The sequence below is a fragment of the Ranitomeya variabilis genome, chromosome 8 (genome assembly GCF_051348905.1).
Source record: "Ranitomeya variabilis isolate aRanVar5 chromosome 8, aRanVar5.hap1, whole genome shotgun sequence".
In the NCBI taxonomy this organism is placed as follows: domain Eukaryota; kingdom Metazoa; phylum Chordata; class Amphibia; order Anura; family Dendrobatidae; genus Ranitomeya; species Ranitomeya variabilis.
In genome coordinates, this window is record NC_135239.1 from 160,682,507 (window position 1) to 160,699,337 (window position 16,831).

Below are 16,831 nucleotides of genomic sequence, written 5' to 3' on the forward strand. Positions count from 1 at the left end.
CTCACAATCTGGCATGCTTTACTATGGAAATTAGCAACTGAAAATACTACCTTACAAATTGTTTGTCTACTGAAATCATCTAACACTCCATTTTAGTTCCACTACAATCTCTTCTCTTTTTACAGGTAATATGGCAGGGGCTGGAGAGAAGAAAGGGAAGAAAGATGACAATGGCATCGGTACCGCCATAGACTTTGTACTGTCCAACGCTCGCTTGGTGCTCGGAGTTGGTGGAGCTGCAATGCTAGGAATAGCAACTCTCGCGGTGAAGCGGGTATGTGTAGAAGAGATGAAAACACAGGCCCCCATTCATCAAGATCGGCATTGTTCTTGCCAGTCTTGATGAGGGGGCATGTTGAAGTCAGACATGCCTCTCCAGAAATCTTAACCCAGTCAGAGAACAGAGTAAGGCTATGTGCACACGTTCAGGATTTCTTGCAGAAAATTCTGGAGAATTCCGGACATTTTCTGCAAGAAAACCGCGTGCGATTTTTGCCGCGGTTTTGACGCGTTTTTGCCGCGGTTTTGACGCGGTTTTTTCCGGACACTTCCCAATGCATTTTGGAGTGGGAAATCCGCAAAAAGATAGAGCATGTCCGGATTTTGTGCGGTATGCGTTTTTTTTGCGGAAAAAAACGCATCATGTGCACAAAACATGCGGAATTCATTCTAAATGATGGGATGCTTATTGTATGCGTTTTTTTTGCGGTTTTATAGCGTTTTTATCGGGAAAAACCGCGAAAAAAACGCGAAAAAACCGGAACGTGTGAACACAGCCTAAAATGTGTGGCATAAGGTATGCCACAGGGGCGATTACTGCTGCGGTGACTTGTATCCAATCAGGAAAAGGAAACTATTACAATTAATGGGCCCTTTTTACTAATGCTAGCCTACAGCCAAATGGTGGTACCACCAATATAAGTAGTGTGAGCAATATGCCCCAATATTATATATCACTTGCCATATCTACAGGACCACCTCTTTCCCCCCCCCCCCCCCCTATTATTCAGATAATTTGCTGCTGAATCTGCATAAACCCTCCTGGCTGGGGTACGTCATCCAGTTATGGTGTCCTTTAGTTCCCTGTTGAGTGGTTTATATGTTTATCGGTAATGGTAGTTAGTTCTCCAGTACCAGACAAGTTATTTTATACATTTTAGTATGTTTTCACAGTAGGTGACTCAATCTTCTTTTGTTTGTGTAGATGTATGATCGAGCTATCAGTGCTCCTGCGAGTCCTTCTCGAGCGAATCAGTCTGGGAAGCGGAGCTGGGAAGAACCAAGTTGGCTGGGCTCATCCACACGTTTGTTGAACAAAGATATGAAGACGTCTGTGAGCCGCAGCCTGCAGACACTTCCGACTGATGCTTCAATATTTGAGCAAGGTGGGTAATTGTGGTAATTTTCATCCTAATACTTGTATTGAGCATTGTTCTGAAATATGTGATAGTAGTGTTCTAATGGACCGCTTCCATGTCATCGCTGTTCCATGCCGACCTTCCATCATCGGAATAAGATAAAATAGATGAAAAAAAAATAACATTAAAAACTCCTTTTTTTTTTCTGCACAAAAATGGAACCGTCCCTGAACCCTCGTGCTCTGATATTAGACATCCTGTGTGACACAAACCTGTTTTGCATGAATATCAAGAGCGAGATACATGTAAAACTGACATGGAAGTTTTGTTGTCAGAGCCATAGAAAACTCGCGTTACACAATATGTATTTTTGGCGTCACTGTGCACACAACTTCGGTACGTATCAGAGAATCAGAAAGATAAAATCACTTAATTTTTCCTTAAATAGGATCTGCAAAATAAAATATTATATAAAGAACAGATTTGCGCAACAAAGAACAAAGTAGTGTGGCACCGCAGGTCTGAGGTAAATAGTTTTACAATTGTTATCTCTGTTCTACCCCTTCATCTTTCTCTACATACCTATTACCGTATATACTCGAGTATAAGCCGACCCGAGTATAAGCCGACCCCCCTAATTTTGCCACAAAAAACTGGGAAAACTTATTGACTCGAGTATAAGCCTAAGGGGGGAAAATGCAGCAGCTACCGGTAAATGTCAAAAGTAATAATAGATACCAATAAAAGTAAAATTAATTGAGACATCAGTAGGTTAAGTGTCTTTGAATATCCATATTGAATTAGGAGCCCCATATAATGCTCCATACTGTTCATTATGGCCCCATAAAATGCTCCATATTAAAATATGCCCCATATAATCCTGCATAAAGGTTAATAAAGGCCCCATAAGATGCTCCATAGACACATTTGCCCAATATAATGCTGCACAAATGCTGATTATGGCCCCATAAGATGCTCCATAAAGATATTTGCCCCTTATAGTGCTGCACAAACGTTATGGCCCTATAAGATGCTCCATACAGACACTTGCCCCATATGCCGTAGTGCCCTACAAACGTTATTTATGGCCCCATACAGACACTTGCCCCATATAGTGCTGCACAAACATTATGCCCCTATATAGTGCTGCAGAAACGTTATGGCCCCATATAGTTCTGCAGGAATGTTATGGCCCCATATAGTGCCGCAGGAATGTTATAGCCCCATATAGTGCCGCAGGAATGTTATGGCCCCATATAGTGCCGCAGGAATGTTATGGCCCCATATAGTGCTCCAGGAATGTTATGGCCCTATATAGTGCTGCAGAAATGTTATATGGCCCCATATAGTGCTCCAGGAATGTTATGGCCCCATATAGTGCTCCAGGAACGTTATGGCCCCATATAGTGCTGCAGGAACGTTATGGCCCCATATAGTGCTGCAGGAACGTTATGGCCCCATAGATGCTCCATACAGACACTTGCCCCATTTGCTGCGATAAAAAAAAAAAAATCACATACTCACCTCTCCGTCGCTCAGGCCCCCGCTCTTTCAATAGTCACCTGCTCCTCGTTCCGGGCGCCGATCTGTCCCCAGCACTGACGTTCAGCAGAGGGCGCGCACTGACCACGTCACCGCGCCCTCTGACCTCAGCGTCACTGCTGGAGACAGATCGGCGCCCGGGCCGGAACGAGGAGCAGGTGACTATCGCGCAGCGCAGCGCTCCCCTCCCCATATACTCACCTGGTCCTGCCGCTGTGAGTGTGTAGATCCCGACGCCGCAGCGCTTCATCCTGTACTCAGCGGTCACATGGTCCCGCTGATTACAGTAATGAATAGGCGGCTCCACCCCTATGGGAGGTGGAGCCGAATATTCATTTACTGTAATGAGCGGGACCATGTGACCGCTCAGTGCAGGAAGACCCTGAAGCTGCTGCTGCCGGCGCTGGGGAAGACAGCGACCTGCAGGGACCGCGCCTGGACTAGGTGAGTATTTTTAGACAGCCCCCGCTCCCCCTCCCCTGCCGACCCCCGGGTATGACTCGAGTATAAGCCGAGAGGGGCAATTTCAGCCCAAAAAAGTGGGCTGAAAATCTCGGCTTATACTCGAGTATATACGGTATATACAATTGATTGCATAGGCTCCACTTTGGCTTTACATGTAACAGTGTTTGGGGTGGATATGAGATATTACCCTTGTGTTTAATTACCCAGACCTGTGGTTCCACCACTGGTAGTTTGACCATTGAATTACTCCCCTCTTATATGTGTTAAAGTAATGTTTTATTTATGAGTTAATAAAGCTATACATATTTTAAATCACTACTTTGTTCTTTGTTGTGCAAATCTGCTCTTTATATGGTTACATATGTTGTTGCACTGAACATTTTATATAGTTCCCTGGTTGGGCACAGATCTTTGATGTTGTTTGTGCATTGTTGTCTGTTTGCTTATAAAATAAAATATTAGCTCAAATTTTGTAAATTCAAAGAAGTCTTGAAACATTTTCATACAGATCTAGTCCCTTTGAATTGGGCTAACCCACTGCTGAAGTCACGAGTGTTGGCCTCTGATCCCGAAAGAAAAAACTGCTTCAGAGTTGATGTATCGTGTGGAATACAATTTTTTTTTTTTTTTTTTTGCGCTACACAAAGCTGTGTCGGAGCTGATGGGTCTCCCTCGAGTATAAATCCATTGGTGCCTTGCCAACAAGAGGAAAAAAAAGACTTAAAAATTAAAAAGAAAAATCGTCTTTTAGGAGTAACATTTTCAAAGCTAGGTTTTGCACTGGGCATTAATGTCCAAAACACCCCCAGTCATCTGCTTTCTCCTATATTTACAGTGTTGTAAATATGACATCAGTTTTAAGTCATATTCGTATGACTCTTGTGTGCTGTCCATTTATGTTCTTGGGCAGCACAAAGACCAAAGCGTTTCATTGATCCTTACACCCATCCAGTCTATGTAGCCTAATACTCTAATTGGAAATTTTATATGATTAAGGCATCTAGTACATTTAATATAAGTGATGTGCTTTATGAATAGATAACCCTTCTCCCTCTGTAGATTCAATCCAGCCAAAACCGCCAAGTCGCAAGACCAAGTCTGATTTGATGAAGACTCGCTTGAAATTATCACTTCAGGAGAAGCTCTTCACCTACTACAAGAAGTATGTGGCCATTCCTCCTGGAGAGCAGAGCCACGCCAAGCAGGCTGCTATAGACATCTGTGCCGAACTGCGCAACTTCATACACAGCAAATTTCCAGACATGCCCCTCCGAGACATGCACCTGAGCGGCAGCTTGTACGACGATCTGCAGGTAGCCTTCCTGGTGTTTCTACATTTCATACTGAACAGGCATCAAAATTAATCTCTTTGCTGGGATGTGAAAGCAATGCAATTTTATTTTTTTAATACACTCACAATGTATTTGTAGTTTTATTATTAATGTAACATAAATGCATTCCGTGCACAGAATTACAGGTGAGCTTGTGATGGGCTGGGGCTTATAAATGGCAGGCAATCTGGAGAAACCCAAAGAAATGTGGATAGACAGAAAATCTGGCTGAGCCGGTTTTATCCAAATTGCTTCCCTGCATAGGTACGAGAAGAGTGAGCCTTCTGCACACTGCTTACACATTGATCTCCTTATATACACAGTATGCAGTAAGCTCCTAAGCCTTCCACACAATTACAGCCACATTTATATAAAGCATCAAAGTGGATTTTCTCAGGTATGCAAACTGTATCTGCCACCTGGAGGAACTGAGCATGTATATCACTACTTACCCCAGCACTGTGATTGGTTTTCTGACCCTATAGCTCCTGACAGGTTCCCTTTAAATTCTGGTAAAGGGAATTTGTCACGATCTAAATCACTTTTCAGGAGGAGATTATTACTAAAGGACTAGTGAACATGCTGCCATGTAGTCCTCTGTGTTCATGAGCTCTGTATAACCTCGCCCCCACCACTGATTGGCAGCTTTCTGTGTACACTGTGCATAGGCATAAAGCTGCCAATCAGTGGTGGGGTTATACAAGGCTCAACATTCAGATAACTGCTTGATCTGCAACAGTGAAAACAGTGATTTTATAAAAACTGCAGCAAGCAGCCCAATAAGGCTATGTGCCCACGTTGCGGATTCGTGTACAGATTTTTCTGCACCGTTTTTGCAAAATCCGCAGGTAAAACGCACTGCGGATTTCCTGCGGTTTTTGCTGTGGAATCCGCACTACGAATTGACATGCTGTGGAAAATACAACGCAGCGTTTCCTCGCGGTATTTTCCACACCATGTGCATTGCGGATTTGGCTTTCCATAGGTTTACATGGTACTGTAAACCGCATAGAAAACGGCGGCCAATCTGCTGTGGATCAGCAGCCAAATCCGCAACGTGTGCACATAGCTTAAGTGATACACCTCTGGAATCAGGGTCCCTGCACCTACATCATGCTGCTCTCAGATGGGGTAACAAAATCCTGGTGACGGATTCCATTTAAACTCAAAGCTGATTAATTAGAAAAAAATCTAATGTTAGATAACTGTTGTTCTTTTATATTGCTTTTTTTATGTTTCTAATTTTCAGGTTGTTAGAGCGGATCACATTCAGCTCATGGTACCTCTTTCCGTGGAAAATAATTTATGGTCGTGTGTCCCTGGAGAAGAAACCATCCTGAATCTTCCAGGCTTCTGCCTTTTGCGTAGAGAGAATGTTGAGTACTTTCCTCGTGGGACCAGTTATTGGGACCGCTGTGTGGTAGGAGGGTATCTTTGTCCCAAGGCTGTGGTAGCCACCTTTGAGAAAGTGGTAGCTGGTTCTATTAACTGGCCAGCCATTGGCAGCATGTTGGGCTATGTAATTAGACCTGTCGTGCCCTCAGAAAGCCTCATCTTAGAGGTTCAGTATGATGATGATCGAAAGCTTTTTATAGACTTCTTGCCATTAGTTGCTTTCGTGGACCGTGCCGCTGTTGCCAAAGCTCACAGACTACCACGTTATGGGAACATGTGGCGGTTAAGCCAGCGCGGAGCAGAAACTGCTGCTTTGATAGGTAGAGATCAACAAGATTCAGGCTGCCGGGGTCTCTGCCTAAAGATTCTGAAGGCGATATGTCGATACAATATACCTCTGTCCCATCTTACAGCCTCCCATCTCACCAACATCCTGCTTCATGTTTGTGAAAAAGAGGAGGACTGGTCCCAGGGGGCATTAGCAGACCGCTTCATCCAAGCACTTCGAGAAACTGTTGGATACCTAGAGACTGGGAATTTACCCTCCGCTTTGGACCCCAAGGTGAACTTGTTTTCTGAACTTACACCAGATGAAGTGGATGAGATGGGATATTTTCTTTACTGCTCCCTCTCGGAGCCAGAGGTGCTTCTTAGGACAGGAGAATGAGGAATGTCCCAGCAAGTTCATCATGACTAAAAGGAAACATGACCTGGTTTTATTAGTGCGAACTTCTAAAGGGCCTCCATAGTTATCGGGGGCGTAGGTGGTATTCTTTCTTTTGGCGTTAGTAAGCTTTTTATTTTATATATGTTTTTTGTTTGTTTGGTATTTTTTACCATTTCTTCACTTCTCAGGAAGGAGCTTTCTTTTTCAGAGAACATATCGTCCAGAAATCATTTACGAGAGTCTCTGAACTAAAGAGTTTCTGATTACATGGAACATAAATGGCAGTGATTGTATTGGAAATGCAACTATTTTCATCTCCCACTATTCTGCTCATTCACTTTTAGTAATGTTTCCTGTGACAATAAAGCAGTTGTCTGGCCACTTAAAAAAAATAAAATAAGTAATACTCTCCTCACCAATGAGTGCCGATGCAGAAGGCTCACGTCCATCTGGATGGAATAGGCAGTACAGGAAGAACGTCAGAGACCAGGAAAGTGTCGTAACAAGAGCAATAGGGCATGGGGAAGGTGAATATTACTTATTTTATTCCATTATTTATTATTTTTATTATTTCTTGACAATCGCAATTAAATACACCTAACCAGCGCTGGACAAGTCCATATAGAAGTGTTGGGAGTCGTTTTCTAAATGGCTGTCAATTTCTACAGTAAGTTTCTACTCCTGGTACAGATGGTTATAAATCTCAGACGTGAAATAGCTGGGGTGGTTTGTCATTTTCCTCCATTCACATTTTGTGTTTGCAGCTCCTATGCATTTCTATGGCAACAGACAACAAACAAGCCTCATGTAGTCTGATTCTGCAGGAAAGTGGCTACATAGGATTTCTTTGCAGTCTGCTGCCATTGGGATGTATAAGTACTGAGGACACAAAATGCTAAAATATTTCCAATGTAGAAATGTTCCATAGTTGCTTTCTTAAATGCATCGGAAAACAATGAAAAACTGTTTCCATCATAGTAGGAGAAAACTGCCGTGAAATGTGTATTACCTCCCATTCCTGCATTAGTACAATCTTGGGTCTCTACTATAACACACAGACCCCGGATGTTTCTTATAGGTCTCTGATTTTCTTGTTCTACTGCAAATGGACACATTTCCAATGGGAAGAGAGGCGATTGCTGTTTCCGGGATCAGGAGACACGTGACTTTCATGGAAATGTTGTCATGTTGTTTGCCCGTGTTCAGTAACGCTTCCTCGCCACTGCATGTCACATATAGGTCTGTCTGGCATCTACTCCGCTCATCATCTTTCGTGTTTCGGGTTGAGTAGGATTGCTCAGCCATCATTTATAAGTTACTGCCAACTCGGAGTTGCAATGTTTTTTGTTGTATCCTCCTGTATTTAACGTTCCATGTCTGACAGGGGTTGTTCAGGATTTTTTGTGTTTTCACATAATAAGGAATATAAGAATAAAGCCTCCGTTCTTAATTCCCCCTGTGGTCTGTTTACTCTGGTGCAGCAATCATGCCCGTGATCAGTGCCGCCATCACTGGCCTCAGCCCTGATCTGCCTGTATGTGCGCTGCATTATTGGTACAGCAGTGGGTGAATGTAGGGCTGAGGTTTTATTGTATAGATTTCCTTACATTTGTAGAAAAGAACACAATTCTGGATAACCCCTTTAGCCAAGCTGTTGCTGGGGGAGTATGCACAACTCGGCTGATTTGATAACATTGTCTCTGTCCCCTCACGGACGGAGATCTTTCTTCTCTCAGATCCCTGCGGTGTCTTGTATTAGATAATGTTTTGTTATACAAAATACTTTTGAGTCTTGGGCAAAGAACCTCTTGACATCAGCTGGTATACAGATGAGTATTGTGCTGCAGATGATGAGAATCACATGGCTTGTAATGTAATACTTGTGATTCACCAGCTCCCACGTCTGCGTGTCACGGTCATGACATGTTCACGGACACATCATGTGGCTGCACAGAGAGCAAAGTCCCCTACAGGTTCTGGAGCGACCGGTGAAATTAGGGACAAGGGAGCTGGGGTGTACCATGTTAGGGGCTGTTACCATGTTTTCTTCTTTTAGTATGCACATGTATGAATTCTGTGTTTTATCTTGTGGTGTAAGTTTCAAGTCTAACAAGGTTATTACAGATGAATTCAGTGACCACCCGCTGTGTCCATTTCAATGGAGCCCGAAACCTTCAGATTACATTAAGCTATATTAACAGAACCGCTAGGTAACCATCTAATGACGATAATGTAATCATGTCATCTCGGCAGACTGCTGAATTTTAAGTTGTGCTGGAGAGAATTGACTTTTACTTCTTTGTATTAATTATCAGATTATGCTACTAATAGTCCACTTTGTGCACTGTGCCCATTACAGATTTGATGGAGAACAACTAAGTCCAAGCAAATATTGAAAAATTTCCATTGCTCTATTCCCCCTTACCTTACAGCCTATACTTCCCTCTGGCACGGTTCTAGTGATGTGTGTGCCTGGTCTGCCACAGCCCCCGTGATATGTCATGTGAGCCCTGCAGCCAATCAGCAGCCGCATCACTCTTGTTATTTCGCAGACATAACTGACATTCGGAGGAGGTCAGAAAGCTGCAGCAGCGCTCACTACTTCCGAGTGTGTGCTATGTCCAAGGGAAGTAAGAGAGACGTAGCCCATTAGCGGCTGCAGGGATGGCGTGACATAAAGTCATGCAAGCCCTGGGAGAGCCACAGCTGTCATCACTAGAATGGAGGCGAGTACAAGCTGGGGTTTCTAAAAGGGGCAATATAACAGTTGAGAAGCAGTTGTCCAAGTAATGGACAACCCCTTTAAGCAGCAGAATATAATTATTGCATAGTGGAATCAGAACAATTTGATGGTAAACTGTGGTGTTGAAAATGATCTCTGATCAGCAGGAAGGATGTTAGAGAGCAGGAGGCGCTGATCAGACCGATGGGCCGTTTTGTGTGAAAAGTATAAGTAAAACTTGCATTTTATTTATTGAAAACAGCCCGGTATAGAACCAGCATGATGTATAGGCTTGTTGGAAAAGATTCAGTAAAACTTGTATTCCACTCATTGTTATCCCTGGTGTCCGTATGCAGCGGTCAGTGGACGGGCCTGTCCATCATTTACAGTCCTGCTTTCTCACACATTTTCAGCACGTTCATTTCTTCCTTAGCCAGAGAGTATATTCCTACGTGCAATATCTTTGCAGCAGAAAAAAAAAATACTGCAGATTTAGTTGTGGAAATGTGGATTCCGTTCCACACACTTCACCCCATGAATTGAAAAGCATAAATTGACATACTGTGGATTTCATTTCCACAGCACCAGTAAATACATGCTGCCATGAGATTTGGGGAAATGTCACTGTAATACACAGGGGATTGTCGGCACACAGGCAATCTGACGCAGGTACGGCTCTGTTCCCTTCGCTAATACCAAAATGGGCATTTTTAGTTCTGATGGGGCGCAACCGCGGGGACTTGAATGTCCTCATAGAGCACTCTGTCTACCTAGGAATCTCCTGATACATGAATTTGCTAAATTAGTAAGAGTATTATTGAAGACCACTGAAGTGGAGGAAGCCAATGTAGAGGCAAATCCTTAATTCCTATGTTGCATTTTGATTTGAATGTTACGGACACCCTGGTGTTAAATGTGTCAGCGTCACTTCTAGTCTGGATATATGCAGCGCTTTGGATTCCAGCTGTAAACTGGCATTAAGACATTATTCACCTGTGACTTCTCCTCCGCTGCCTAATAACTCAACGCTGTGCCTCTTCTATATTCCTAAATGTCTCTGGCATTTCCCCAGTATATGCTGAATCTTTCACTTGTGCTTCTATTTCTGTAACACAAAAGTGGCTCCAAACAAAAAAGTTTTATCCTCCCTACAAAAAAACCCCTCAGATCTGCACTTAGGTGACTGTGTAAGCACGAGTGTGCAACTCTTAGTGATGAAAATGTGTCTGCTAAACCACAGGGTGGGTATTAGAGGTCATTGTTTCCCACTCTTTGTCTTTTTTTTTTTTTTTTTTTATTATTATGAAGTATTTATCAATGAAATGGTTTGAAAGGCTCGAACGTGCATGTTTTATTATTTTATTTTCTGGAGAGCGTATTAACATAAACAATAAATGGTGATGATTACAATTACTAGTTGTGTGGAGTGTTATGGTTCTTTAAAAAGACATGAAATATACAATATGTAAGGTGGGTCCAACACATGAACAGCGTTTTATCCTTTAGGAATAAACCAAATAGAATCTGTCACCAGGATTTTGCTACGCAATCTGAGGGGAGAGATCCTGATCCCAGCAATGTGTCACTTACTGGGCTGCTGTTGTCATTTTGATAAAATTGCAGTTTCCTCTGCTGCAGATGTAGCTGCTCTCTGAATGCTGAGCTCTGTATAACCCACACCACCGTTTGGCAGGTGTGTACACTGATTAATGATGCTAGGGGAAGAAGACGTGCGCATGCGCAAGGTAAGTATGGTGCGAGCGATGGCGCTTGTAAGTTATCACACTTACAGGATCCAGTCCAATGGACTTCCTACAGCACCTCCTCGTTCGTCGCAATCGTCAGCCTCCCGCCTTGCATCATTGCTCGCGTCCTACGTCCTCATCACAATGTCCCCCAATCGCTCTTCTGCGTAGGCGTATTTTGCTCTGCCCTGTTGAGAGCAGAGCAAAGTACTGTAATGCACATGCGGCGGGAGAGGCCAAAGAGCACCGATGACTGGGAAGTAAAGCTGGGCAGAGCGAAGTACGCATGCGCTGGAGTGCAGACTTACATACATACTAGAATACTGTATAAGAGGCCGTAAAGGTGGTGGCTGTACTTTATATTGGGAAAACGTGGTGATAGATTCTCTTTAAGCCCTGGGATAGTAAGTTGTAGTTTAGTTAGACTGAACTATGGCATGTTTGGAAGGGTTACCTGGAGAAAGTCTTGTTTTTAAAAAGAACATGGCAGAACAGCTAGTTCCCAAGATACATCTGAACAAGCCATAAAACTTGTGGAACAATGTCTTTTGGACCGAAGAGCTTAAAGTGGAGATGTTTGGCCATAAAGCCCCTCGCCATGTTGAGTAAAAAACAGACACAGTGGTGGAGGGACAAAGATTTAGGCGTATTTCGTAGCCACTAGACCTGGGCATCTAGCAGTCAATAAGTTGACCATAAACACGTAAAACTTAGCCGAAACTTGTTCATGCAACAGGACAAGGATTCTAAGCACATCAGCAGCAAATGTTCATCAGAATGGCTGAAAATGAAAAGGTGGTGCAATGGACGAGTCAGTCTAAACCCAGTTGAAACCCTGTGGCAGGAATTTTTCAACCAAATTCTCTGAATTTTGGCTTAGTTTTTGTTAAATAATGACATTACAGTTTATCACATGGTGTTGATCTGCGGTTTCAGAAAGACATATTCAGCTCACCCTTTAGATGAATTTCCTTATGAGTCCAGGAAATCTTGAGCACGGATTCGCGTCTGTGCCAGACGCCTAGAGATGCACATGTGGGAAAAAAGGGAATCCAGCTCCAAGAGATAAAATCACTTAGCTTTAATAGTATTCATTTAAAATAAAAAATAGGCTATAAGACATACAAAAACAGTTTATACAGGCACTCTCCTTCACGTATACCCATTTTTTATATGTCTTATTGCCTATTTTTATTTTAAATGAATACTAAGACATATAAAAAATGGGTATACGTGAAGGAGAGTGCCTGTATAAACTGTTTTTGTATGTCTTATAGCCTATTTTTTATTTTAAATGAATACTATTAAAGCTAAGTGATGTTATCTCTTGGAGCTGGATTCCCTTTTTACCACATGTTCATCTGCGGTTGCATTTTCCTAATTTTAAGGTCTTAAACCAACCATATTTTTTTTATATATGTCTTGATATGTAAAACCATAGAATTCAAATAGGGTCTAGTTAGTTTTTTTTCATGACTGTATGTGCCCTTGTGAACAGTCTCAGGCAGTGGACTATTTCCCTATTTGAATTTTACTCAAGGTTTATGATTTGATGCCTATTTATAAAGTCATGGTTGAACGTGTTGGCACCCTTGAAATTGTTCCAGAAAATGAAATATTTCTACCAGAATATTGTTGCAATTACACGTGTTTTCATACCCAACCACCTCCTCATTCACACCTGATTGCTCTTAGCTGGGGGATATATTTAGACCCAGGAGTCTGATCCAGACTTTAGTCTGATCCATGTATCTTTCAAATTCCATCTTTCAAATTACAGATTTCTAATTACAATACTTTGAATTAGACTGAATTGGACTGGAATTGACTGGAAGGTAAAGGAAACAAAACCACTACAATGTTTCGGTTTCTTTTATCCTTCACCCCCATACTACTCTATTTTTTTCAAAACTCCTGTAATCCCTCCACCAAGTAAGGAAGTAGTCATTTCTCCCTCCATCCTCCCCAGCCATCTCACCTTCTCTTCTGAACTGTTCCTTCACATTCAAGCCTTTTTCTCCAGATACACACAGCCACACCATGTCCTATCCTGCTCCCACCTTCTAACACTCTGTCTGCTGCTCCTCATTGCTGGCGACATATCCCCAAATCCTGGCCCTCCTCAACACATCCCCACACTCATTTCCAACCACCTGCCACGATCCTCTACACTTTTTCGCAATGATGATAACCTCATGCCCATTCATCCAGCCCCCACTCCCCTGGTCCCCTTACATGGAGCACTATGGAACTCGTGCTCTGTTTGCAACAAACTCTCGTTTATCCATGACTTCTTTCTCACCAACAAACTCTCCTTCCTTGGCATCACTGAAACCTGGCTCACCCCCTCTGACTCTGCCTCTCCAGCTGCACTTTCCTATGGCGGATTCCATCTCTCCCACACACCCCACCCCAGCAACAAATGTGGTGGAGGAGTTGGCTTGCTCCTGTCCGACACCTGCTCCTTTACCCCAATTCCACTACCCCCTCTGCTACTCTCCCCTCGTTTGAGGTGCACTCTGTCCGCATCTACTCCCCCTCCAGCTGGCTGTCATCTACTGCCCCCCAGAAGTAGCCATCTTCAACTTTCTCTACCACTTCACCACCTGGCTGCTTCATTTCCTCTCTGCTGACCTTCCCACTATCATCATGGGTGACTTCAACATCCCCATTGACACTTCCACGTTAACTGCCTCTAAACTTTTATCGCTCCCTGCCTCCTTTGGCCTCACTAAATGGTCTTCGGCCACGCACAAAGATAGTCACACGCTGGACCTCATCTTCACCCGCCTCTGTTCCCTTACTAAACTCAGCAACTCACCCCTCCCCGTCTGACCACAACCTACTGACATTCTCTTCCCTCTCCTCTCCTACTGCGCAGCCCCCACCACAAACTCACCCTCGCAGAAATCTCAAAACACCTCAATTTACAATCACTGAGTCCTTTCTCCCTCTTACAGACATAGCTTCCCTTCATGACACAGATGCTGCTGTCACTTTTTATAACACCACAATAACAGCAACACTTGATTCGGCCGCCCCCTTCATGCATAGCAAAATTCGTTCAACAGGCAGCCCTGGCTGACTAGCCTGACCAAAGAACTGAGACCGGCTTCCAGGGTCGCTGAGCGGAAATGGAAGAGATCCTGCTCTGCTGAGCACTTCATCGCATACAAGCAGTCCTTCGCCAGCTTCAAGTCCACCCTCACTGCTGCAAAACAAACTTCTCATCTCTCATATCCCCCCTGTATGACAACACTTTCAATTCTCTACTCCATCCCCCAGCACTTCCTCCCTATCCTCTCATTTCTGCCGAAGACTTTTCCTCCTTCTTTAAGAAGATCGATACGATCAGAGAAAGCTTTGGCCCGCAGCCCCCAATGCCCCTCTTTGCTTCTCATCCCTGTTCCTCCAAAATCAGCTTCACCATGACAGAAGATCAGCTCTCCACCCTCCTGTCAAGATCACACCTCACCACCTGCACGCTCGACCCGCTCCCATCCCACCTCATCCCTAACCTCGCCACTGTCTTAATCCCAACCCTAACACACCTCTTCAACCTCTCACTTACAAATTGTGTCTTCCTCTCATCCTTCAAGCATGCCTCGATCACACCCATCCTCAAAAAGCCTTCCCTCGACCCATCCTCTATCTAGCTATCGCCCGATATCTCTTCACCCTTATGCTCAAAGCTACTGGAACAACATGTTCATCTTGAACTGTCCTCCCACCTCTCTTCCTGCTCCCTCTTTGACCACTTACAATCTGGCTTCCAACCGCATCACTCAACTGAAACTGCCCTAACTAAAGTCACCAATAATCTACTAACCGCCAAGAGCAAGCGACACTACTGTGTCCTTCTCCTGGACCTGTCTTCTGCCTTCGACACTGTCGACCATTCCCTCCTGCTACAGATGCTCTCATCTCATGGCATCACAGACTTTGCCCTATCCTGGATCTCGTCATATCTAACATACCGAACATTCAGTGTCTCCCTCTCCCACACCACCTCCTCACCTCGCCCTCTATCGGTGTTCCCCAAGGCTCAGTCCTAGGGCCCCTGCTCTTCTCCATCTACACCTTTGGCCTGGGACAGCTCATAGAATTCCACGGTTTACAGTATCACCTCTACGCCAGACTTACCTCTCTGGACCTGACCTCATTTCCTTACTGACCAAAATCCCACACTGTCTGTCTGCCACTTCAGCTTTCTTTTGTGCTCGCTTTCTAAAACTGAACATGGACAAGAATTCATCTTTCCCCCATCTCACTCTGCCCCTCCACGAGACCTATCCATGAATGTCAATGGCTGCTTACTTTCCCTAGTCCCACACACTCGGTGCCTCGGGGTGATCTTCGACTCTGCCCTCTCTTTCAACCCACATATCCAAGCCCTTGCCGCCAGTACCTACAGTCAAAGATGGTGGAGTTTCAAACATATTTTGGGGTTGTTTTGTTGCCTCTGGCGCTGAGTGCCTTGACTGTGTGCGAGACATCATGAAATCTGAAGATTACCAAAGGATTTTGGGTCGAAATATAGTGCCAGAAAGCTGGGTTTGCGTCATAGGTCTTCCAGCAGGACAATGACCCCAAACACTTCAAGAAGCACCCAAAAATGGATGGAAACAAAGTGCTGGAGAGTTCTGAAGTGGCTAGCAATGAGTCCAGATCTAAATCCCATTGAACACTTGTGGAGACATCTTAAAATTGCTGTTGGGAGAAGGCACCTTCAAATATGGGAGACCTGGAGCAGTTTGCAAAAGAAGAGTGGTACAAAATTTTTGATGAGAGGTGTAAGAATCTCGATGGTTATAGGAAGCGATTAATTGCAGTTATTTATTCCAAAGGTTGTGCAACCAAATATTATATTAAGGGTGCCAACAATTTTGTCCTGCCCATTTTTGGAGTTTCATGTGAAATTATGTTCATTTTGCCATTTTTTTTTTTCCCTCCTTTTTTTTTTTGTGGTGTTCAAATACACACAAAGGAAGTAAACGTGTGTATAACAGAACATGTGTAACTGCAATAATTTTCTTGGAAAAATACTTCATTTTCTGGAACAATTTCATGGGTGTCAATTTTTGGCCATGGTTGTATATTTAATGCTAAGAGACATTTAGGACATACTGGATCGTGTATTAGAATAGTAGAATAGGAGCACAGTTGTTGTTTTTTGTTTTTTTTAAACACTAGATGGTGCAATAGCATCAACTAAAATTGTAAAATACTATTCACATGCGTCATTTCAGAATGAGCAAAACCCATGGCACAAGTGACTTGTAGATGCTACTACTTCATAACAAATATATTGTGCCATTAGGCTACCTTCACAATGCCTGTCCTCATCTTGATTCATTGTCCCAGGCAGCATCCAGTAGTTCCTACTGCCGGACCGAGCGTACAAAAGCAGAAATAAAATGGCTAAAACGCTGTCACTAGGCTGTATAAAGCAAACCTACTGAGCAATTCTGTGGAACAGCACATTTTTCTGGTAAATCATCGAAAGTTGCAGTTCTGTATGATTGTGTCCCTCTGGTTCCTGATATTTTACCTTCCAGTAAAGTTAGTTAATATTAACCATAGGTGCATTGTCTTCGTCAGGCAGA

The 16,831-nt window shown here is 43.5% G+C and overlaps 1 protein-coding gene across 1 annotated transcript; it reads left to right on the plus strand.

The window, feature by feature from the left end:
• The first annotated feature begins 130 nt into the window (after positions 1-130).
• Positions 131-10,887, plus strand: MIEF1 (mitochondrial elongation factor 1). The gene is made up of 4 exons (XM_077278468.1): positions 131-274; positions 1,205-1,385; positions 4,425-4,678; positions 5,946-10,887. Exons 1-4 carry the CDS (start codon positions 131-133, stop codon positions 6,756-6,758), a joined length of 1,392 nt encoding a protein of 463 aa, XP_077134583.1. The 3' UTR covers positions 6,759-10,887.
• Positions 10,888-16,831: the final 5,944 nt, after the last annotated feature.

Bases quoted from the DNA above. Each gene is read 5' to 3' on its own strand.
- MIEF1 (XM_077278468.1), top strand. From the start codon at position 131: ATGGCAGGGGCTGGAGAGAAGAAAGGGAAGAAAGATGACAATGGCATC. The intron at 275-1,204 runs GTATGTGTAGAA...TTGTTTGTGTAG, and splicing joins CAACTCTCGCGGTGAAGCGG to ATGTATGATCGAGCTATCAG. The intron at 1,386-4,424 runs GTGGGTAATTGT...CTCCCTCTGTAG, and splicing joins TGCTTCAATATTTGAGCAAG to ATTCAATCCAGCCAAAACCG.